The sequence below is a fragment of the Coregonus clupeaformis genome, chromosome 10 (assembly GCF_020615455.1).
Source record: "Coregonus clupeaformis isolate EN_2021a chromosome 10, ASM2061545v1, whole genome shotgun sequence".
Taxonomy (NCBI): domain Eukaryota; kingdom Metazoa; phylum Chordata; class Actinopteri; order Salmoniformes; family Salmonidae; genus Coregonus; species Coregonus clupeaformis.
Genome location: NC_059201.1, coordinates 36856080 through 36881264, shown reverse-complemented (window position 1 = coordinate 36881264; position 25185 = coordinate 36856080). Strand labels below are relative to the sequence as shown.

The following is a 25185-nucleotide window of genomic DNA, read 5'->3' as shown; positions in this document are numbered from 1 at the left end:
TAATAAACAGAGTAGCAGCAGCGTAAAAGAGGGGGATGGGGTGGGGTGGGGGGGCATTGCAAATAGTCCGGGTAGCCATGATTAGCTGTTCAGGAGTCTTATGGCTTGGGGGTAGAAGCTGTTGAGAAGCATTTTGGACCTAGACATGGCGCTCCATTACCGCTTGACTAGGTTGGCTGGAGTCTGACAATTTTTAGGGCCTTCCTCTGACACCGCCTGGTATAGAGGTCCTGGATGGCAGGAAGCTTGGCCCCAGTGATGTACTGGGCCGTACGCACTACCCTCTGTAATGCCTTGCAGTCGGAGGCAGAGCAGTTGCCATACCAGGCGGTGATGCAACCAGTCAGGATGCTCTCGATGGTGCAGCTGTATAACTTTTTGAGGATCTGAGGACCCATGCCAAATCTTTTCAGTCTCCTGAGGGGGAATAGGCTTTGTCGTGCCCTCTTTACGACTGTCTTGGTGTGTTTGGACAATGATAGTTTGTTGGTGATGTGGACACCAAGGAACTTGAAGCTCTCAACCTGTTCCACTACAGCCCCGTCAATGAGAATGGGGGCGTGCTCGGTCCTCCTTTTCCTGTAGTCCACAATCATCTCCTTTGTCTTCATCACGTTGAGGGAGAGGTTGTTCTCCTGGTACCACAAGGCCAGGTCACTGACCTCCTCCCTATAGGCTGTCTCATCATTGTCGGTGATCAGGCCTACCACTGTTGTGTCGTCGGCAAACTTAATGATGGTATTGGAGTCGTGCCTGGCCATGCAGTCATGGGTGAACAGGGAGTACAGGAGGGGACTGAACACGCACCCCTGAGGGGCCCCCTTTTCACCTGGGGGCGGCCCGTCAGGAAGTCCAGGATCCAGTTGCAGAGGGAGGTGTTTAGTCCCAGGATCATTAGCTTAGTGATGAGCTTTGAGGGCACTATGGTGTTGAACGCTGAGCTGTAGTCAATGAATAGCATTCTCACATAGGTGTTCCTCTTGTCCAGGTGGGAAAGGGCAGTGTGGAGTGCAATAGAGATTGCATCATCTGTGGATCTGTTGGGGCGGTATGCAAATTGGAGTGGGTCTAGGGTTTCTGGGATAATGGTGTTGATGTGAGCCATGACCAGCCTTTCAAAGCACTTCATGGCTACAGACGTGAGTGCTACAGGTCGGTAGTCATTTAGGCAGGTTATGTTAGTGTCCTTGGGCACAGGGACTATGGTGGTCTGCTTGAAACATGTTGATATTACAGACTCAGTCAGGAACATGTTGAAAATGTCAGTGAAGACACCTGCCAGTTGGTCAGCACATGCTCGGAGTACACGTCCTGGTAATCCGTCTGGCCCCGCGGTCTTGTGAATGTTGAACCGCTACGGAGAGCGTGATCACATAGTCATCCAGAACAGCTGATGCGCTCATGCATGCTTCAGTGTTGCTTGCCTCGAAGCGAGCATAGAAGTAATTTAGCTTGTCTGGTAGGCTTGTGTCACTGGGCAGCTCGAGGCTGTGCTTCCCTTTGTAGTCTGTAATAGTTTTCAAGCCCTGCCACATCCGACAAGCGTCAGAGCCAGTGTAGTACGATTCAATCTTAGTCCTGTATTGACTCTTTGCCTGTTTGATGGTTCGTCGGAGGGCATAGCGGGATTTCTTATAAGCGTCCGGGTTAGAGTCCTGCTCCTTGAAAGCGGAAGCTCTATCCTTTAGCTCAGTGCGGATGTTGCCTGTAATCCATGGCTTCTGCTTTGGGTATGTACGTACGGTCACTGTGGGGACGACGTCATCGATGCACTTTTTGATGAAGCCAGTGACTGATGTGGTGTACTCCTCAATGCTATCTGAAGAATCCCGAAACATATTCCAGTCTGTGCTAGCAAAACAGTCATGTAGCTTAGCATCTGCGTCATCTGACCACTTTTTTATTAACCGAGTCACTGGTGCTTCCTGCTTTAGTTTTTGCTTATAAGCAGGAATCAGGAGGATAGAGTTATGGTCAGATTTGCCAAATGGAGGGCGAGGGAGAGCTTTGTATGCGTCTCTGTGTGTGGAGTAAAGGTGGTCTAGAGTTTTTTTCCCTCTGGTTGCACATTTAACATGCTGGTAGAAATTAGGTAGAACGGATTTAAGTTTCCCTGCATTAAAGTCCCCGGCCACTAGGAGCGCTGCCTCTGGATGAGCGTTTTCCTGTTTACTTATGGCCTTATACAGCTCATTGAGTGCAATATTAGTGCCAGCATCGGTTTGTGGTGGTAGATAGACAGCTACGAAAAATATAGATGAAAACTCTTGGTAAATAGTGTGGTCTACAGCTTATCATGAGATACCCTATCTCCGGCGAGCAAAACCTCGAGACTTCCTTAGTATTAGATTTTATGCACCAGCTGTTGTTTACAAATATACACAGCCAGCCCTTGTCTTACCAGAGTCAGCCGTTCTATCCTGCCGATGTAGCGTATATCCCGCCAGCTGTATGTTATCCATGTCGTCGTTCAGCCACAACTCAGTGAAACATAAAATATTACAGTTTTTAATATCCCGTTGGTAGGATAACCTTAATCTTAGGTCATTCAATTTGTTTTCAAATTATTGAACATTGGCTAATAGGATTGATGGAAGAGGCAGTTAACTCGCTCGCCGTCGATCCTTACAAGGCACCCCAACCTACATCCACGATATTTCCGTCTCTTTCTCATGCGAATGACGGGGATTTGGGCCTTGTCAGGTGTCTGTAGGATATCCTTTGCGTCCAACTCGTTCAAGAAAAAATCTTCGTCCAATACGAGGTGAGTAATCGCTGTCCTGATATACAGAAGCTCTTTTTGGTCATAAGAGACGGTGGCAGAAACATTATGTACAGAATAAATTACAAACAACGCGAAAAAACACACATAATAGTACAATTGGTTAGAGGGCTGTAAAACGGCAGCCATCTTCTCTGGCGCCACAAAAAAATACAAATAAAATTATAATAATAACTGACAATGCCACCAGCCATACTGCTCATTCTGTGCGTGATTTCCTGCAAGACAGGAATGTCAGTGTTCTGCCATGGCCATCGAAGAGCCCGGATCTCAATCCCATTGAGCACGTCTGGGACCTGTTGGATCGGAGGGTGAGGGCTAGGGCCATTCCCCCCAGAAATGTCAGGTGAACTTGCATTTGCCTTGGTGGAAGAGTGGGGTAACATCTCACAGCAAGAACTGGCAAATCTGGTGCAGTCCATGAGGAGGAGATGCACTGCAGTACTTAATGCAGCTGGTGGCCACACCAGATACAGACTGTTACTTTTTATTCAGGGACACATTATTCAATTTCTGTTAGTCACATGTCTGTGGAACTTGTTCAGTTTATGTCTCAGTTGTTGAATCTTTTTATGTTCATACAAATATTTACACATGTTAAGTTTGCTGAAAATAAACGCAGTTGACAGTGAGAGGACATTTCTTTTTTTGCTGAGTTTAGATGGGAAGATATTTTGACGTACCGATTCCATGGCATAGCGTTTCTGAACTGATACGCAAAACGACGCCGGATTCAAAACTTAGAGTTTTTCAATTTAAATTATGATACAAAATTCTTGCTACCAATAGAATCTTATTTATATGGGGGATACAATCTTCCCAGCTCTGCAGATTTTGCTGCGAAGAGACAGAATCATTAGATCATTTGTTTTGGTACTGTCCATTTGTAGCTTGTTTTTGGACACAGGTCCAAGAATGGCTAAAGGATTGCAATATTTACCTGAAGCTAACATTGTAGATAGCATTCCTGGGTGATCTGAAAAGTCATAGTCAATCGATCAATAAAATAATAATACTTTTAGCAAAAATGTTTATTTTCAATTTACAATCTGTAGAAACAATGAGAATAGAAGGGTTCAGAACTTTTGTAAAACATATATAGGTTATAGGTTGAGAGCTTTTGTGAAAGAGCACAGTTAGAAAGATTAGGCATGTAGAAGCAAACCGGATGGACATCATGAAAATGATCGTAGAGGTTGAGGGTAGAGGAAGTTCAGGAGTAAAAACAAACAAAATATAATTATTGTAGAATTGACAGTGTCCATAAAATGTATATAGTATGTATAAGCTGGAAGTAGAGGCCTAAGCATTGTTGTTCACTAGTTTACTTCAATTAGGGAATGGGTGGTGGGTTTGGAAAGTAATAAAGGGAAATATATTTTTTTAAAGGATATCAATACAGTGGGGAGAACAAGTATTTGATACACTGACGATTTTGCAGGTTTTCCTACTTACAAAGCATGTAGAGGTCTGTAATTTTTATCATAGGTACACTTCAACTGTGAGAGACGGAATCTAAAACAAAAATCCAGAAATTCACATTGTATGATTTTTAAGTAATTAATTTGCCTTTTATTGCATGACATAAGTATGTAGGAATTCCGGCTCTCACAGACCTGTTCGTTTTTCTTTAAGAAGCCCTCCTGTTCTCCACTCATTACCTGTATTAACTGAACCTGTTTGAACTCGTTACCTGTATAAAAGACACCTGTCCACACACTCAATCAAACAGACTCCAACCTCTCCACAATGGCCAAGACCAGAGAGCTGTGTAAGGACATCAGGGATAAAATTGTAGACCTGCACAAGGCTGGGATGGGCTACAGGACAATAGGCAAGCACCTTGGTGAGAAGGCAACAACTGTTGGTGCAGTTATTAGAAAATGGAAGAAGTTCAAGATGACGGTCAATCACCCTCGGTCTGGGGCTCCATGCAAGATCTCACCTCGTGGGGCATCAATGATCATGAGGAAGGTGAGGGATCAGCCCAGAACTACACGGCAGGACCTGGTCAATGACCTGAAGAGAGCTGGGACCACAGTCTCAAAGAAAACCATTAGTAACACACTACGCCGTCATGGATTAAAATCCTGCAGCGCACGCAAGGTCCCCCTGCTCAAGCCAGCGCATGTCCAGGCCCGTCTGAAGTTTGTCAATGACCATCTGGATGATCCAGAGGAGGAATCGGAGAAGGTCATGTGGTCTGATGAGATATAAATAGAGCTTTTTGGTCTAAACTCCACTCGCCGTGTTTGGAGGAAGAAGAAGGATGAGTACAACCCCAAAATCACCATCCCAACCGTGAAGCATGGAGGTGGAAACATCATTCTTTGGGGATGCTTTTCTGTAAAGGGGACAGGACTACTGCACCGTATTGAGGGGAGGATGGATGGGGCCAAGTATCATGAGATCTTGGCCAACAACCTCCTTCCCTCAGTAAGAGCATTGGAGATGTGTCGTGGCTGGGTCTTCCAGCATGACAACGACCCGAAAGACACAGCCAGGGCAACTAAGGAGTGGCTCCGTAAGAAGCAAATTAATTACTTAAAAATCATACAATGTGATTTTCTGGATTTTTGTTTTAGATTCCGTCTCTCACAGTTGAAGTGTACCTATGATAAAAATTACAGACCTCTACATGCTTTGTAAGTAGGAAAACCTGCAAAATCGGCAGTGTATCAAATACTTGTTCTCCCCACTGTATATATACAGTGAGGGAAAAAAAAAGTATTTGATCCCCTGCTGATTTTGTACGTTTGCCCACTGACAAAGACATGATCAGTCTATAATTTTAATGGTAGGTTTATTTGAACAGTGAGAGACAGAATAACAACAACAAAATCCAGAAAAACGCATGTCGAAAATGTTATAAATAGATTTGCATTTGAATGAGGGAAATAAGTATTTGACCCCTCTGCAAAACATGACTTAGTACTTGGTGGCAAAACCCTTGTTGGCAATCACAGAGGTCAGACGTTTCTTGTAGTTGGCAACCAGGTTTGCACACATCTCATGAGGGATTTTGTCCCACTCCTCTTTGCTGATCTTCTCCAAGTCATTAAGGTTTCGAGGCTGACGTTTGGCAACTCGAACCTTCAGCTCCCTCCACAGATTTTCTATGGGATTAAGGTCTGGAGACTGGCTAGGCCACTCCAGGACCTTAAAGTGCTTTTTCTTGAGCCACTCCTTTGTTGCCTTGGCCATGTGTTTTGGGTCATTGTCATGCTGGAATACCCATCCACGACCCATTTTCAATGCCCTGGCTGAGGGAAGGAGGTTCTCACCCAAGATTTGACGGTACATGGCCCTGTCCATCGTCCCTTTGATGCGGTGAAGTTGTCCTGTCCCCTTAGCAGAAAAACACCCCCAAAGCATAATGTTTCCACTTCCATGTTTGACGGTGGGGATGGTGTTCTTGGGGTCATAGGCAGCATTCCTCCTTCTCCAAACACGGCGAGTTGAGTTGATGCCAAAGAGCTCCATTTTGGTCTCATCTGATCACAACACTTTCACCCAGTTCTCCTCTGAATCATTCAGATGTTCATTGGCAAACTTCAGACGGGCCTGTATATGTGCTTTCTTGAGCAGGGGGACCTTGCGGGCGTTGCAGGATTTCAGTCCTTCATGGCGTAGTGTGTTACCAATTGTTTTCTTGGTGACTATGGTCCCAGCTGCCTTGAGATCATTGCCAAGATCCTCCCGTGTAGTTCTGGGCTGATTCCTCCCCGTTCTCATGATCATTGCAACTCCACGAGGTGAGATCTTTAATGGAGCCCCAGGCCGAGGGAGATTGACAGGTCTTTTGTGTTTCTTCCATTTGCAAATAATCGCACCAACTGTTGTCACCTTCTCACCAAGCTGCTTGGCGATGGTCTTGTAGCCCATTCCAGCCTTGTGTAGGTCTACAATCTTGTCCCTGTCATCCTTGGAGAGCTATTTGGTCTTGGCCATGGTGGAGAGTTTGGAATCTGATTGATTGCTTCTGTGGACAGGTGTCTTTTATACAGGTAACAAACTGAGATTAGGAGCACTCCCTTTAAGAGTGTGCTCCTTATCTCAGCTCGTTACCTGTATAAAAGACACCTGGGAGCCAGAAATCTTTCTGATTGAGAGGGGGTCAAATACTTATTTCCCTCATTCAAATGCAAATCTATTTATAACATTTTTGACATGCGTTTTTCTGGATTTTTTTGTTGTTATTCTGTCTCTCACTGTTCAAATAAACCTACCATTAAAATTATAGACTGATCATTTCTTTGTCAGGGGTCAAACGTACAAAATCAGCAGGGGATCAAATACTTTTTTCCCTCACTGTATATATATATATATATATATATATATATATATATATATATGTATTTATATGTATGTATGTGTATATACATATATATATATATATATATATATATATATATATATGCGAAAAAAACATATGGGGGATTGGAAGTGATGCAGACAATTACATTGATGGAAGTTCAAATCTATCTGCAATATTAAAGTTGATTGTCACGCCCTGACTCATGGGACTCATGGCATGTTGAGTCAGGGTGTGGAGATTCTATGTTAGCAGATCTATGTTTAGATCTAGGTTGTGTGTTTCTATGTTTGGCCGGGTGTGATTCCCAATCAGAGGCAGCTGTCGCTCGTTGTCTCTGATTGGGGATCATACTTAGGCAGCCTATTGGTAATCATTAGTTGTGGGATCTTGTTCCGTGTGGAGGCTTGTTTTGTGTTTAGCCTTAGGACTTCACATTTCGTTTGTTTGTTGTTTTGTTCGGTTGTTCATCAGTGCAATAAACATGTACGCATTTCACGCTGCGCCTTGGTCTGACCCGTCCTTAAACGAACGTGACATTGATCTACCTCCAAAAAATAAAAAATTTGAATAAAAAAATAAAAAAATAAAAAAAACACATACTGCACAGACAAACTTGTATTTCACCTAAACATCTGAGAAAAAAAACAACTAAAAATAGATGAGAGAACAAGAGTGAAAGAGAGACAAGGATAAAGATAGAGAGAACATTTTGGGTACAGTCAGTAGTGACTTCTGAATTAAACCTAGACAAGGGCCGGGATTCAATCCGATCGCGCTTGTAGGCAGATTTCATAGGCAATTTAACCGTGCTTGCGGAGATCACATTCAAAGTAAACGTTGCAAATACTGGCTCAATTGGAAATTACCTTTCAATGTCAAACTCGCTTAATCGCAGTTTCGGATTTAATCCCGGCCAAAATAGAAGATTGAGTAAAATTAGAGGTATGTCTTACGATAATGATCTGGAGCTGGTATTGTAGGGGCCCCTGGTGAACAGAACATATATTTAAAGTTCATATACAGTTTATAATGTAAAGTATATACTGTAGATTGACAGCCTTTGGTCTTTTATTTACGCCATTGACTCACACCTTACAGTAATTGTCACACTGTTGTAGACAGTGTGTGTTTGTGCATGCGCACGTACACGTGTGTGTGCCTGTGGTGTGTGTGTGCATGTGCCTGTGCGCATGCCTGCCTTTGTGTGTGTGTGTGTGTGTGTGTGTGTGTGTGTGTGTGTGTGTGTGTGTGTGTGTGTGTGTGTGTGTGTGTGTGTGTGTGTGTGTTTGTGGTGATGATGGTAGTTTTGCTCACTGTGGACTCCGGTTTGGGGGGCCGTGAACTGTACTCTTGATCCGGAGAGGACTTGACTGGATCGTGTGGGCTTTTCCCCCTCCTTGGGCTTGTGGGCCACCTGTGAGTCCTCTCCCTGGGGCTTGGTGACCACCATGGATGTGAGAGGAGTCACAAAGCCATACTTCAGACAAAGATCCAGGGCCTCCTTCTTCACCTTCTCCTTCGCCTTCCCGCTCAACTGCACCCTGAAACAAACACACACACACACACACACACACAGTTATTATTTAAATACAATAATAATTGTATTTGCATACAACATTTACAAAATATGTATATATATATTTTCTTTTTTGATTTTCAAAACCTTTAAAGGGATAAACCATTACAGAATGAAACTCCTGTCAATTTAGTGATAGTCTATGTTCTATGAGTTGGGTAAAACATGTATTTTCACCGTAATTTAACATCTAAGTGGTCCGTCTGAAATCAGGAAATCGTGTTGTGCCACGTCATCACAATAAGGTTCTCGTCAATGGAGATAGGGAGTAACAAACTATCACATTTCATAATGCTTTTTAAAACATTACCTGCACTCCTGATCACCATATTAGCCAATATATGGTATGGGCATACTTGTCTAGAACACTTCCATCCGTTTAGATCGTCATTACAAAGTATATATTTTGCTAAGATGTGCTCAAACTAAACAGTGGACCAAATATTAAACTCAGTTTTTGCTTCAACTACCATCACACAACGCCATTTCCTCTTCTCCCCCCTCGCCCTGTGTGTGTGTATTGGATGAAGGTAAATTAACCCAGGAATATGAATACCATTTTAACATACATTTAAATGACCCCATTTTCATGAATTTTATGATATAAGCTTGAAGCCCATTCAAAAACAGTACGGACTTGAACCAGGAAGTAGGCGGGACTTTCATAGTGTATTATCAAAGATATTTATAACTAACCCAAGATAGTTAACCTGTGTTGTTTTCAATGTTAGCAAATTAAGCATAGTTGGCAGAACAAGCAAGGACGTGGGCAGAGCCAAGCACGAGCTAGCGAGATCCTACTATCATGTTCTAGCATGTATTTGCATATTGTTGTTAAGGAACGCCTTCCCTGTGAAGTGCATGTGTGCAATAACTAAATTCACCCTTGCACATTTTGTAAACAACACCATTTTTTTAAACTTTGGCAAAGGGTCACGTCTACAAAACTTAATGCACTCTATTTGTAATAGATTCTAGTTTTGGTAACAGAAAACTGTATTGAGATCGGGCTTTTCTTCGATGAGGAAATCTGCAGAATGTAGGCCCAGTTCCATCTCGCTCCATATTCTCCCACTGGGCTTCGTCTCCTCACCATATTTGGTGGGGAGTGAAAATTCCAACCGGATGCTTCAGATTTATACATCCGGTGAAACATCTGGCTCCTTGTACTATATTTGGTATTATTGTGTGCACAGTAGCTACACTAGGTAGCTAGAAAGCCTGCCCAGAGAGAGAGAGAGAGAGAGAGAGAGAGAGAGAGAGAGAGAGCAATGCATCGTGGGTTTTGTAGTCGATTTGAGCTGCAAAAGATTTCCACAACGATTTTCACACGTTGCTCTCAACCTTATTAAAACGACAAAATGAAACATTTGTTAACAAGCAATATTGTTATCATATATTTGCGTTATTTAACACTGTAAATCACAGGAATTAGCAGTTTTGGGTGTAATGTGATGGACATTTGTATTTTTGTGCTTTTCTAATAACCAATTTCGTGTTTTATGTTTGTGCTTTTCTAATAACCAATTTCTGTGTTCATGCAAATGACTGATTGAACGTGCCTGGGAGAAATCCTCACTGTAGTATCTGTAATTTGGCAGTACGCCCAGACCCTTGTTTTGAGAACGATATCACAGTTTCAAGGTCTCAGCTTGGAGAGAAGAAGCCTTATGAGGTATTGGTCTGTCACATGCATGGCCCAGTATTGGTCGGTCACATGAATGAAGAAAACATGAATGATTAATTAATTATGAATAATGAATAAGCTAAATCATGTTATTATTACTTTCTCTGTAAGTATATAAGAGAACTAACGGGACTGCCCCATTGGAGCTCCTGATCGACTTGTGTACTTGGTGCATTGAGTTGGTTGGAAACTCTCCAGCGCGCTGAGAATAAAGGATGATTCATTTAATATTGACTTTGAGTGTCCCTGTGTAGAATTCCCACAACAGGTGTATTATTCCTTTAAATTGAATTTAAATAAATATAATCTCTATTATTCTCTTTATAATGTCCAATGATTATTGTATGAATCTGAAAAATATTGATTGATGGAATTACTTATGCATCTAATTAATAATGTTGTTAGATGTTTTAATTGTTACTTTTCCTATCTTTATTTTGGCAAAATAACAGGCGTTTCGGTAGTGACATCATTGGTTCGGTTGTGACCTGGCATATACAGTGCCTTCAGAAAGAATTCAGACCCCTTAACTTTTTCCACATTTTGTTATTCTTAAATTGATTAAATAAATACAAATCCTCAGCAATCTACACACAGTTACCCTATAAGGACAAAGCAAAAACAGGTTTTTAGAAATGTTTGCACATAAAAAAAAAAAAAAAAACTGAAACACCTTTGTATTCAGACCCTTTGCTATGAGATGCACAATTGAGCTCAGGTGCATCTTGTTTCCATTGATCATCCTTAAGATGTTTCTACAACTTGATTGGAGTCCACCTGTGGTAAATTCAATTCATTGGACATGATTTGGAAAAGCACACACCTGTCTATATAAGGTCCCACAGTTGACAGTGCATGTCAAAGCAAAAACCAAGCCATGAGGTCGAAGGAATTGTCCGTAGAGCTCCGAGACAGGATTGTGTCGAGGCACAGATCTGAGGAAGGGTACCCAAATGTCTGCAGCATTGAAGGTCCCCAAGAACACAGTGGCCTCCATCATTCTTAAATGGAAGAAGTTTGGAACCACCAAACTGAGCAATCGGGGGAGAAGGGCCTTGGTCAGGGAGGTGACCAAGGACTTGATGGTCACTCTGACAGAGCTCCAGAGTTCCTCTGTGAAGATGGGAGAACCTTCCAGAAGGACAACCATCTCTGCAGCACTCCACCATTCAGGCCTTTATGGTGGAGTGGCCAGACGGAATCCACTCCTCAGTAAAATGCACATGACAGCCCGCTTGGAGTTTGCCAAATGGCACCTAAAGGACTCTCAGACCATGAGAAACAAGATTCTCTGGTCTGATGAAACCAAGATTGAACTCTTTGGCCTGAATGCCAAGCGTCTCGTCTGGAGGAAACCTGGCACCATCCCTATGGTGAAGCATGGTGGTGGCAGCATCATGCTGTGGGGATGTTTTTCAGTGGCAGGGACTGGGAGACTAGTCAGGATTGAGGGAAAGATGAACTGAGCAAAGTACAGAGAGATCCTTGATGAAAACCTGCTCAAGAGTGCTCAGGACCTCAGACTTGGGAAAAGGTTCACCTTCCAACAAGACAACGACGCTAAGCACACAGCCAAGACAATGCAGAAATGGCTTCGGGACAAGTCTCTGAATGTCCTTGAGTGTCACAGCCAGAGCCTGGACTTGAACCTGATCAAACATCTCTGGAAAGACCTGAAAATATCTGTGCAGCGACGCTCCCCATCCAACCTGATAGAGCTTGAGAGGATCTGCAGAGAAGAATGGGAGAAACTCCTCAAATGCAGGTCTGCCAAGCTTGTAGCATCATACCCAAGAAGACTCAAGGCTGTAATCGCTGCCAAAGGTGCTTCAACAAAGTACTGAGTAACTGAATACTTATGTAAATGTAGCAAAATGCATAGGAAATGTAGTCATTGACAAGGTTAGAAATAACGATTTTGAAAATAAATAATAATTGTGTCCTTCAAACTTTGCTTTCGTCAAAGAATTCACAATTTGCAGCAATTACAGCCTTGCAGACCTTTGGCATTCTAGTTGTCAATTTGTTGAGGTAATCCGAAGAGATTTCACCCCATGCTTCCTGAAGCACCTCCCACAAGTTGGATTGGCTTGATGGGCACTTCTTGCGTACCATACGGTCAAGCTGCTCCCACAACAGCTCAATATGGTTGAGATCCGGTGACTGTGCTGGCCACTCCATTATAGACAGAATACCAGCTGACTGCTTCTTCCCTAAATAGTTATTGCATAGTTTGGAGCTGTGCTTTGGGTCATTGTCCTGTTGTAGGAAGAAATTGGCTCCAATCAAGCACCGTCCACAGGGTATGGCATGGCGTTGCAAAATGGAGTGATAGCCTTCCTTCTTCAATATCCCTTTTATCCTGTACAAATCTCCCACTTTACCACCACCAAAGCAACCCCAGACCATCACATTGCCTCCACCATGCTTAACAGATGGCATCAAGCACTCCTCCAACATCTTTTCATTTGGTCTGCGTCTCACAAATGTTCTTCTTTGCGATCCGAACTCCTCAAACTTCGATTCGTCTGTCGATATCACTTTCTTCCAATCTTCCTCTGTCCAGTGTCTGTGTTATTTTGCTCATCTTAATCTTTTATTTGTATTGGCCAGTCTGAGATATGGCTTTTTCTTTGCAACTCTGCCTAGAAGGTCAGCATCCCGGAGTCGCCTCTTCACTGTTGACGTTGAGACTGGTGTTTTGCGGGTACTATTTAATGAAGCTGCCAGTTGAGGACCTGTGAGGCGTATGTTTCTCAAACTAGACACTCTAATGTATTTGTCCTCTTGCTCAGTTGTGCACCGGGGCCTCCCACTCTTCTTTCTATTCTGGTTAGAGACAGTTTGCGCTGTTCTGTGAAGGGAGTAGTACACAGCGTTGTACGAGATCTTCAGTTTCTTGGCAATTTCTCGCATAGAATAGCCTTCATTTCTCAGAACAAGAATAGACTGACGAGTTTCAGAAGAAAGTTCTTTGTTTCTGGCCATTTTGATTCTGTAATCAAACCCACAATTGCTGATGCACCAGATACTTAACTAGTCTCAAGAAGGCCAGTTTTATTGCTTCTTTAATCAGCACAACAGTTTTCAGCTGTGCTAACATAATTGCAAAAAAAATTATAATGATCAATTAGCCTTTTAAAATGATAAACTTGGATTAGCAAACACAACGTGCCATTGGAACACAGGACTGATGGTTGCTGATAATGGGCCTCTGTACGCCTATGTAGATATTTCATTAAAAATCAGCCGTTTCCAGCTACAATAGCCATTTACAACATTAACCATGTCTACACTGTATTTCTGATCAATTTGATGTTATTTTAATGGACAAAAAATTTGCTTTTCTTTTGAAAACAAGGACATTTCTAAGTGACCCCAAACTTTTGAACGGTAGTGTACATGAACATACACACACACATACACGCAGGTGTAGAGACACAAACAGATGGAGACCAGAGGGGTATCCTACGAAGAAGGTTTGAGGAGTTAGCGAGGTAACTTTGGTCAACTCTGAGTTCAACTTGGGATAACCGGTCATCAGAAGTGGCTCACCTTTTAGCCAGGTACATTTCTGTGGCAACGAATCCTTCAGAACTAACCTGCTCCGGGGAAGGCGAACTCATGGCAAACTCCACTTACCCTGAATGAAATGACTGAGCCATGAGTTGAGGACCAATGAAATCAGATTCCCTCCGTCTTGCAAAGATTGCATCATCATCCCCTTCATTTGAGGAAGATGACTGATTACATATTTTATTAATCAAATGTTTTTTTTCTGTAAACATTTAATGTATAAATATATCACAGAATTCATTTTAAGCTTTTCTCAATGTAACACTTTTGTATGACTTGATAATAACAAAAATATTGATACGAGTGGGAAAAAAGCTGCTTCTGCATTGATAAGCAGACCAAAGATGGTATTAACGATAAGTCATAAAAAAGACTACGCTTATAAAACACTATACCACACCATAGCCTGCTGAATTTGCAAGATATTTATAGAATGTTTTTTTTGTTGGCACAAATGAAAATGTGGCACTGACTCGCCCATGGATTGATGTTTTAGCATTGTCTCAATGAAGAGTTTGGAGTTCGATGTTTGGAGTTCGATGTGCGACATGCACGTGCAGTTACAAGCCTGTTAGAATTAGTGGCAGGCGGACGAGCAATATCCACCGTCGTAGAACGGATGAAGCCTGAGCTGGTATGTGAAGCTAACTGAAGATGGTTAGCTTTAGAAAACCTTAAGTAAATCTAGCTTGCTTCGAAGGATACCAGTCTTCATAGACATAGGTGCAAACACACCCAATCACAGAAAATGCCATGCAAAGTGAACTCACTCTTTGTCCAGGAGCTGCTTTACAGTGAGGTAGGCCCACAGCCTCTGGATGTGGCTGTTAGACCTGGCTTCAATGGGCTCCTCCATTGGTAATGTGTCAGAGTACATCACCCTATTGCTTTTCTGAAATAATCAAGGCATCCTCACATCACAATACTAAACATTAACTTTATTGTATATTTTGACATTTGACTATACTGTCTCTAAAGTACTGATATGGAGTGATCTTTTTAAAATCATTTTGTATTGTTTTTAAAAACAAAAGAACATACAAAACAAAGTACAGGACAGTATTGAGTGATCTGACCTATGAACTTGTAAGGGGGGTAGAGTAGATGTGAACTCACCGATATAGCTATGACTTCTGCGGTAAACATCTCTATGTTGTTGTCGGTGATCTGGCCAGCCACCACGATCTCGGAGCCATTGTAATACTGGTTGAAGTTGGTTTGGGTCAGGTTAGCCCCACCCAGATATATCATCTGCACATCAGTCAATAGGGGTGTGGCCACCTCTTCATAAAAGCCCTGTCAATCATACAGTACAGAGGCCATTGGTCCCACCCCCTGCTCCTCCTTGTTTCCTCCCACATCAACAACAGTCAGGAAAACATAAAACAACCGTTAAGCCTGCTTAGATGAGATAGGATTTTATTGCACTTTATTAAGGGCAATATTTTCGGCTGGCAGTAAGGAGGCGCAAGTGTCAAACACACGTTAGTTTGCAATTTTGTCATGTAAAAACTGTCGCACTGGCATTTTCCAGCCCTAACGCCAGATTCAGCAATTTACCTGTCTAACACCAGCTCGCTTGCGCTGAGGTGGGAGGTGTGGAAAGAATTGAGGTGTGTCCTTAAAAACGTGCGCCAATGCAACAATTTCAGTGAGTGCAGCTAGGTATAATTAAGATTGACCAAAAGCTGATCCCAGCAGTAACGCAATTGGCTTTGGTATTGATTTTGCCAGTGGCGCACACAGTAGCATTATGTACATCACCACTGTTTTATTAAGATATCACAAAACAATCACCAGATACAGTGCCTTCAGAAAGTGTTCCACATTTTATTGTGTTACAGCCTGAATTTAAAATGGATTAAATTGAGATTGTTTGTCACTGACCTACACACAATACCCCATAATGTCAAAGTGGAATTATGTTTACAAATTAATTATAAAAGAAAAGCTGAAATGTCTTTAGTCAATAAGTATTCAATCCCTTTGTCATGGCAAGCCTAAATAAGTTCAAGAGTAAACATTTTCTTAACAAGTCACATAATAAGTAGGATGGACTTATTATGTGTGCAATAATAGTGTTTAAGAAGGGCACATATTGCCATTACATATCTCTTGGAGCATGGTGAAGTTATTAATTACACTTTGGATGGTGTATCAATACACCCAGTCACTACAAAGATGCAGGCGTCCTTCCTAACTCAGTTGCCGGAGAGGAAGAAAACCGCTCAGGCATTTCACCATGAGGCCAATGGTGACTTTAAAACAGTTACAGAGTTTAATGGCTGTGATAGGAGAAAACTGTGGATGGATCAACAACATTGTAGTTACTCCACAATACTAACCTAAATGACAGAGTGAAAAGAAGGAATCCTGTACAGAATAACAAATATTCTAAAACCTGTTTGCAACAAGGCACTAAAGTAATACTGCTAAAAATGTGGCAAAGCAATTCACTTTTTGTCCTAAATACAAAATGTTATGTTCCAGGTGTGGAAAACTCTCAGACACTCACCTAGAAAGACTCACAGCTGTAATAGCTGCCAAAGGTGCTTCTACAAAGTATTGACTCAGGGGTATGAGTACTTATGTAAATGAGAGATTTCTAAAAACATGTTTTCACTTTGTCATTATGGGGTATTGTGTGTGGATTGGTGAGAGAAAAAACGATTTAATCAATTTTGAATTCAAACTTTAACACAACAACATTTGGAATAACTCAAGGGGTATGAAGGCACTGTATTCCCCTTTTGTTATTTATAATGGACATTAGTTTTGTCCAGCTTCTGTGAAATGTTTGGATGCCCATTGTATGAAAGGTGTCAGTGATTGTAGAAAGCCTGTTTAGAAACATTCAGTTCTTTTAAAATACTGGTTATTGTTTTTCGTTTATCATTCTGTAAAATAATTCATCTTTCACTAACTGTCAAATCATGGAAATTCTGATCGCTGTCTGTGGTGCTGAATCCACTTGTAGGCTATATTTACCTGTTGATTTGTTCTACTTTCACGTGGGAAATTCATTAATGGCCATATCAATGGTGATGGTAGGTTATAGCTATATACAGTTGAAGTCGGAAGTTTACGTACAGTTAGGTTGGAGTCATTAAAACTGGTTTTTCAACCACTCCACAAATTTCTTGTTAACAAACTATCGTTTTGGCAAGTCGGTTAGGACATGTACTTTGTGCATGACACAAGTAATTTTTCCAACAATTGTTTGCAGACAGATTATTTCACTTATAATTCACTGTATCACAATTCCAGTGGGTCAGAAGTTTATATACACTAAGTTGTCTGTGCCTTTAAACAGCTTGGACATTTCTAGAAAATTATGTCATGGCTTTAGAAGATTCTGATAGGCTAATTTACATCATTTGAGTCAATTGGAGGTGTACCTGTGGATGTATTTCAAGGCCTACCTTCAAACTCAGTGCCTCTTTGCTTGACATCATGGGAAAATCTAAAGAAATCAGCCAAGAAAATGGTAGACCTCCACAAGTCTAGTTGATCCTTGGGAGCAATTTCCAAACGCCTGAAGGTACCACGTTCATCTGTACAAACAATAGTACGCAAGTATAAACACCATGGGACCACGGAGCTGTCATACCGCTCAGGAAGGAGACACGTTCTGTCTCCTAGAGATGAACGTACTTTGGTGCGAAAAGTGCAAATCAATCCCAGAACAACAGCAAAGGACCTTGTGAAGAAGCTGGAGGAAACAGGTACAAAAGTATCTATATCCACAGTAAAACAAGTCCTATATCGACATAACCTGAAAGGCCGCTCAGCAAGGAAGAAGCCACTGCTCAAAAACCGCCATAAAAAAGCCAGACTACAGTTTGCAACTGCACATGGGTCAAAGATTGTCCTTTTTGGAAAATGTCCTCTGGTCTGATGAAACAAAAATAGAACTGTTTGGCCATAATGACCATCGTTATGTTTGGAGGAAAAAGGGTGTGGCTTGCAAGCCGAAGAACACCATCCCAACCGTGAAGCACAGGGGTGGCAGCATCATGCTGTGGGGGTGCTTTGCTGCAGGAGGGACTGGTGCACTTCACAAAATAGATGGCATCATGAGGAAGGAAAATTATGTGGATATATAGAAGCAACATCTCAAGACATCAGTCAGGAAGTTAAAGCTTGGTCACAAATGGGTCTTCCAAATGGACAATGACCCCAAGCATTTTTTTATTTAACTAGGCAAGTCAGTTAAGAACAAATTCTTATTCACAATGACAGCCTACACCGGCCAAACCCGGATGACACTGGGCCAATTGTGCGCCGCCCTATGGGACTCACAATCACGGCCGGTTGTGATACAGCCTGGAATCGAACCAGGGGGTCTGTAGTGATGCCTCAAGCACTGAGATGCAGTGCCTTAGACCGCTGCGCCACTTGGGATCATACTTCCAAAGTTGTGGCAAAATGTCTTAAGGACAACAAAGTCAAGGTATTGGAGTGGCCATCACAAAGCCCTGACCTCAATCCTATAGAAAATGTGTGGGCAGAACTTAAAAAGCGTGCGCAAGCAAGGAGGCCTACAAACCTGACTCAGTTACACCAGCTCTGTCAGGAGGATTGGGCCAACATTCACCTAACGTATTGTGGGAAGCTTGTGGAAGGCTACCCAAAATGTTTGACCTAAGTTAAACAATTTAAAGGCAATGCTACCAAATACTAATTGAGTGTATGTAAACTTCTGACCCACTGGGAATGTGATGAAAGAAATAAAAGCTGAAATAAATAATTCTCTACTATTATTCTGACATTTCACATTCTTAAAATAAAGTGGTGATCCTAACTGACCTAAGATAGGGAAGCTTTACTAGGATTAAATGTCAGGAATTGTGAAAAACTGAGTTTAAATGTTTTTGGCTAAGGTGTATGTAAACTTCCGACTTCAACTGTATATTTGGGAACAGTAACGGTGAGTGGACATTCCCCCTTACTCTTTATATTGGATATTTTTCCTGCTCCTGTGAAAAGTTTTGATGTGTATAAAAACCTCCATAGTCTACGTTGTTTTATGGCCTAATATCATAAGCCCACGGCGAGCAATTATGGCGCCTGTATTTAGACAAGTAGTTGTTTCATTTTATTAGAATTGTATTAGAATTATTCACTGTCTTTTTAGCTCTTATCAATAGTGAATTTAATCTTTCTTATTGACAACATTTATCCATGGCTCAGACATGGTGCATTTTACAGTAAGCCTATATCAGTGTGAATGTTAATAATATATTTCCATATTGAACCCATGCAATTACTGTTCAATATATTTAGCAAATATGGGATAGGCCTACATTTTGTTATTTTGATTATGTAGGCTATTTAACAAACTACGCTATAATGGACTAACATTCGAATTGGAGTTGATGACAATGCAGTACATAAAAGACTGTAAATATACAACTTGAAGCAACCACATATTTAATCATGGGGCACATTCTGATTGGCCAGTGAGGGGTAAAGCCTCTACACACCTTCAACTTGTTTATTCATCAAAACCCAGCCCTTTCGTGCCACCGCCAGCTACTGGGCTCATAATTCTGGTTGTGAAAATAACACAAATATATCTGACACACCCCCGAACTTATAGCGCTACCCCCAGTGCTTAGATTTACCATTGCGTTAGGTTTGTTCAAATAAAGCCCTAAAAGGTTGGTTCAGCACTTTTATATTCCAGCTAAAAAAGCTCAGTTGGGAATTTTTTAAATGTTTTTGTTACAGGCTCAAATGACTTATGCTGAGATTTGTAAGAAATAATCATAATCCACTGTGTGTTACCTTACCTGCAGCTGCAGAGCAGCATCAGAGTCCGTATATATTCTGCGTCCCACACCACTGTTCTCCAGTGCCATCTTCTCCAGGAAGTCAAAGTTGACATCCATTCCAAAGCCAAGACAGTAAAGGGGGAATTTCTTACCAATAGCCTCTTTTACATTCTTGTGGATCTTTTCCAGGTTGGTCTCACCTGAGGAAAGTGAGATTGGCTTTCATTGTGTGTGTGTGTGTGTGTGTGTGTGTGTGTGTGTGTGTGTGTGTGTGTGTGTGTGTGTGTGTGTGTGTGTGTGTGTGTGTGTGTGTGTGTGTGTACCTGTGGTTGGGTCTCCATCAGTGAGTAGTATGAGGAGGGAGACTGAGCCCTCTTGTGGGTGTCGGTTCAACATGGCTGTGCCCTCCAACACAGCAGCATTGATGTCGGTGGCTAAGAAGAGAAGAGAGAGGACAACACATCTATGGATTAGCTGCTATTGTCACCAAGTAGGCTGTTGTTCATATCTCCCATTGTTTTACCCGGTGTGCCCTTTAAAGGGTTAGTGCGAGACTTTGTCAAATAATCCCTTTATCTACTTGCCCAGAGTCAGAAACTCATGGATACCATTTTAATGTCTCTTGCATGCTAGCTGTTCCAGTTTACTTCCAGTCATTGCGCTAGTTAGCATAGGCTCGCGAAAGGACCTTTAACTTCCTTCATACTGGACGCAGAGACATAAAAATGGTATCCATGAGTTCATCTGACTCATGAGTTCTTCTTGCAAAAATCTCACAATCCCTTTAAGTGCTACAAAATGCTGCTACACCGTAACTGTACTGTCAGCTTTGGAAATCTTTGAAAATAAGTAAGTACACACTGTAGGTAATGTGGAGGTGACTAGTACGGGCCGCCTCCCAGACGGTCCTACTAGGGTCACTAACGCACGGGAGTCTTTGCCTGTGGATCTTCTCTTGACCACAACTGTGCGCCGTAGGCCTGGATTATCACTGTATGAGCCTCTTTCCCGGTGAGTGGGCCTCCCTGTCTTCCTACCCTAGGCTGAGTTAGCAGTAAAGCCCTAGGCTCCACTTTTTCAACCCGGGTCACCCCTCTTGGTCTATCTCTGCTTGCCACAGAGGTTAGCTCAGTCCTTCCATGGGTAGTTTGTGACACAGTATACTACCCGTCAGCGGGGGCTATTTTTGTGTACAACACTAACGAGCAATCCAATATTTATTTATAGTCCGCTCTGCGCTATTTTAACGTGGCCCAGCTTACTACGTGTTATCTCGCCTTTCACACAGGAAACGTTCAACCACGGGGTTTTACTATTTTGTGCGGCATAGTCTCAGACATTCCTGCTAGCGGCTGGTCCTCCCTTTCTAGTTGACCGGACAACACCCTCACGGGTGAGTAACACTCGCTAAATCCCGGGTATAGGGATTCAGCTAAACCTAATTTAGCTGAAAGCAGGGGTTTGACACTTCGCCTGAGTAAGGACAAACTATAGATACACAGTGCTCCTTTTGTGTGTCTTTTATACAGTTACCCTCGGGCTCCCATGTGGTTTCAGCCCACAATATGGTCTGGCCGCGGGACACCTAAGGTGAACCCCCTGAGCCTGTAGATGTTACAATGCTACTCTTCTTCTTCAGCACTTTATTCAACAAATAATTTAACTAGTTAATGAAAACCAGTAACACTTCTCTTTTGGTTCCACAGTTTCACAATTGATGGCTTTTATTGTTTTTTTTATATCGCCATATAAGATGAACCTCCGCCTTCCATCAGAGGAACATCTGCATACAGTCTACCTGCACCCAACATTTCTTCTCTGCATTAGACTGGGTCCTGCTGCTCTCTGGCTGCAGCTGCTTGTGGTTAAGGCCTCTTCCTCTCCTTCTTCCACTTATTCATATCTAATCTTGTTGCAGTGTTACCAGAGTCTTGTCGGGGGACTGGGGGAGTCACCAGGTCATATTGACTAGGCCTTTTCACAACAGTAAGTGATAATTGTACCTCCTCTGTCGCGGATGTGTCGTGCGAAGCTCTTGGCAGCCTCCAGGTTTTCCTGGTTGGCCGGCAGCAGCTCCTTCCTCCAGGTAGACACTGAGCTGTCGAAGGTGATCAGGCCAAAGTGGTCGTCCTCCGCCAGGTCTCCCAAGATCTTCAACAAGGCCTCACGGGTCTGACAGATCACAGTGCCATCAAAATACAATCAAAATGCAACCAATCAATCAGTATTCATTGTCCCGTTCATTGAATATAAACATGTGGTGTATGTGTACATTGCTTAATCGCTAAACCTTTAACTGCATTACAATACACAGATACACAGACACACACAAACCTGCTCCATTTTCCTGCCATGCATGGAGCCACTCCGATCGATGATGAAGACCACGTTCTTTGGAATGCGTGGTAGGTCACTGGGGGCAAAGTGATGGACAAAATACCCCTCTGACTCCTGAAGAGGGAATGAGAGACAGTGATTAAAGGACAGGGTAGAGATTAAGAAATAATGCCAGAAAGAGGATGGAAGAAATGTACCTGGAGATCTCCCTTAGACGTGTTTCTGTGGACATCATAGGCGATGACCAGGTCTCCATTCAGGCCCTGCTCTCCACAGCTGTCACACTGACTCTGCTGCTCCTTGCTGGGGTAGAAATGTACCCAGGCCTGGGGAGGGGTGGTAGTTTATGGTTCTGCTTTTAAAAACACACCTGCTTTAGCCTACCTCATTAGAATGAGCTAATTCGTAATAGCATCAACATCTCCAGAGATGTGAAATTTTACATTTACATTTTAGTAATTTAGCAGACACTCTTATTCAGAGCAACTTACAGGAGCAATTAGTGTTAAGTGCCTTGCTCAAAGACTCATTGACAGATTTTTTTACCATGTAATGTATTGGGGTCTGGTCTTTTCTGTAGGTTAGCTCTACATTACCCTGTTGTGGACATTACCTCACTAAAAGCATGCGTTTTGGTGATGGCATTTGCCAGTGCTTTGGTGCTCAGCCCTCCTGTTATCTCCAGGAAGTTAATGCCTGGTCGCTCATTGAAGTACACGTCAATCTGGCCATAAGGAAGAGACAGAAAAAAGGAGAAAGAAAATACAACATCAACCTCATATCAAACAACTCATCAATCATTGATCAATGCTTTCTCTCTTCTCTTCTCTTCTGTCCTCTTCTCTTCTCTCCTCTTCTCTTCTCTTCTCTCCCACTCTCTCTCTCTCCCTCCCTCCCTCCCTCCCTCTCTCACCTTGAAGTCAGCAACAGGCTGCATGGGTCGAGCATGGATCAGCAGCTCGTACTTGCCCAGTCGGCGTTTCAGCATCTCCTCATAGGTCAGTTCAAAGGTCACCTTACTGAGCGCGGCCACAGTCACAGATGTCTTAAACTCCTCAAGGGTCCTCCCCACCGAACTGAGGAGACAAAAAAGGGGTATAGTCTAATACATAACAACACATGCATACTGTAGACACAGATACACACAAACACACACACACAGGGCCGGCCCTAGCCTTTTTTGCAGTTTGTTTTTGCGATGGGGTAGAGAGAAAATGTTGCAGTTTTAAAGCTAATTTCCTACAATTATACACATTTTGCCATGACTAATGCCATGTTCATAAATTTTGAACATGGCATTAGTCATGGCAAAATGTGTAGAGTGACTTACAAAATCAATGGTGGCCCGCTAGAGGTCAGGGCCCCTGGATACGTGCCCTGGGTGCCTGGTCAGTAATTCGGCCATGATTACAATATTACAAGGTTTAGATAGTCCTGCGCACACCCACACACACCTGACTATGCCAGCACTTTGGCCACGAGACACTGCCTGAGTGTACTGCTGCTGAGCCTCCTCCTTCTGTTTCACTACCCCATCATACGTCTGCCCCTCAATGGTCCTGAGAAAGACAGGAAGAGAGAGAGAGAGAGAGAGAGAGAGAGAGAGAGAGAGAGAGAGAGAGAGAGAGAGAGAGAGAGAGAGAGAGAGAGAGGAGGTAGGGTTACTGTATGAGTGACCATGTGTAATATTTGTGTAATATGTGTGTAAACTCATCTTAGACAGTGAAACATTCATGTAGACCTACATTTTGAATTTACTGATGAAAGCATTCTTGGGAATCTTGACATGGAATTCTATTTCCTGTGACTGGTCATTCCAATTGGCCACCCGGCTGGTGATGATAGTGGTTGCATAGCGACTGGTCACTGTGGAGTTGATGTGAAAGCTGTAGATGTCCCAGTCCCTGTCCTATAAAGGATAATGAAGCACCATCAACCCACTGGGCACACCAAAAATGTTAAGTTAAAGAATTGGACTAAATCAAATCAAACTTTAAATGCACTTTAAATACAGTTTGAGTTTTGGTTGAGACGGAGATGCGAATCCAACATATCAATTATTAATGTCATGTGTCAATGTGCAGCGGTAGGACGTAATCAGGCGCAGGACACAGAACTGAGTAAACAACGTACTTTACTCGAAAAATAAACAACACTAATTTCCACGCAGGGAAAACACACCAGGTCACATAAGTCTTTGACACAAAACCAAGAACAAACATGCACAAAACCATGTGGGAACCAGAGGGTTAAATAGGGAAATATTAACATGTAATGGGAACCAGGTGTGTACAATCAAGGCAAAACAAATGGAAAAAGAAACGTAGATTGGTGGCAGCTAGAAAGCCGGTGACAACGACCGCCGAAAGCCGTCCGAACAAGGAGAGGCACCAACTTCGGCGGAAGTCGTGACAATTAATTTATAGACAAACTGGAATTAAAGCCAGACTAAGTGAGTGGCACAGATGGAACTTCAAAGCAGAAAATACATCTCCTTCAAATGTCCATATTTGGTTGCGTTGACAACCAAACACAATTTGATATCACTAAATATCATAACATTTGAAATCAACCAGAGCTTGAAACCCAATGCATATTGTATTGTTTATTTTTGTTGAATTCAGGGTTGAATTGAAACAATAGCTGTTGATGACTTTGCAAATGATATATAGGCCTAAATAGCATCATTGATGTTATATGAGTGATAAAGTATGTCACGTTTAATTTGCTCTGCTAAACCTACCTTCGGAATGACTTTGATAGCAACAGTGAATCTATTTCGTTGTTAAGTGGAGATCTCTCAACAATCATTCTCACGATAGCACATTGGCAATAGTCAGTGACAAATATCATAGCTGGGCTTTGTTAAAACCCTGGATGGGAGAGTAGCAGTAGATAGATCAATTATCCAGTAGGAGGTGCTGCCTAGCCTATTGTTTTTTTCTGACAGTGGATATAACGTTGAAGATCTGACGTTGTTTTAAAGGTACAAATTCTACATATTTTATACAAGGTTTGTCTATGTTGAAATTTGGTTACCATGATGATATTATCCTATAGTTGAAATTTCCCCCTCAAAAAACTGTGTACGTTGATGACTTTTTTCAAATCCAATGTACATAGATTCCATGT

At 42.3% G+C, this 25185-nt stretch overlaps 1 protein-coding gene across 2 annotated transcripts in view; it reads right to left on the bottom strand.

The window, feature by feature from the left end:
- Positions 1–25185, bottom strand: part of LOC121575480 (inter-alpha-trypsin inhibitor heavy chain H3) — a 47098-nt gene that overhangs the window by 7817 nt on the left and 14096 nt on the right. For both annotated transcript variants that reach the window (XM_041888597.2, XM_041888598.2), the window contains exons 2-15: positions 23799–23962; positions 23508–23612; positions 22967–23129; positions 22667–22777; positions 22251–22379; positions 22051–22167; positions 21720–21888; positions 20040–20150; positions 19735–19916; positions 15056–15235; positions 14710–14831; positions 8415–8641; positions 8054–8086; positions 3723–3758 (exon numbers count right to left, since the gene is read on the bottom strand). In XM_041888597.2, coding sequence (XP_041744531.1) covers positions 3723–3758; positions 8054–8086; positions 8415–8641; positions 14710–14831; positions 15056–15235; positions 19735–19916; positions 20040–20150; positions 21720–21888; positions 22051–22167; positions 22251–22379; positions 22667–22777; positions 22967–23129; positions 23508–23612; positions 23799–23962 — 1849 coding nt within the window. The remainder of the gene's footprint in view (positions 1–3722; positions 3759–8053; positions 8087–8414; positions 8642–14709; positions 14832–15055; positions 15236–19734; positions 19917–20039; positions 20151–21719; positions 21889–22050; positions 22168–22250; positions 22380–22666; positions 22778–22966; positions 23130–23507; positions 23613–23798; positions 23963–25185) is intronic.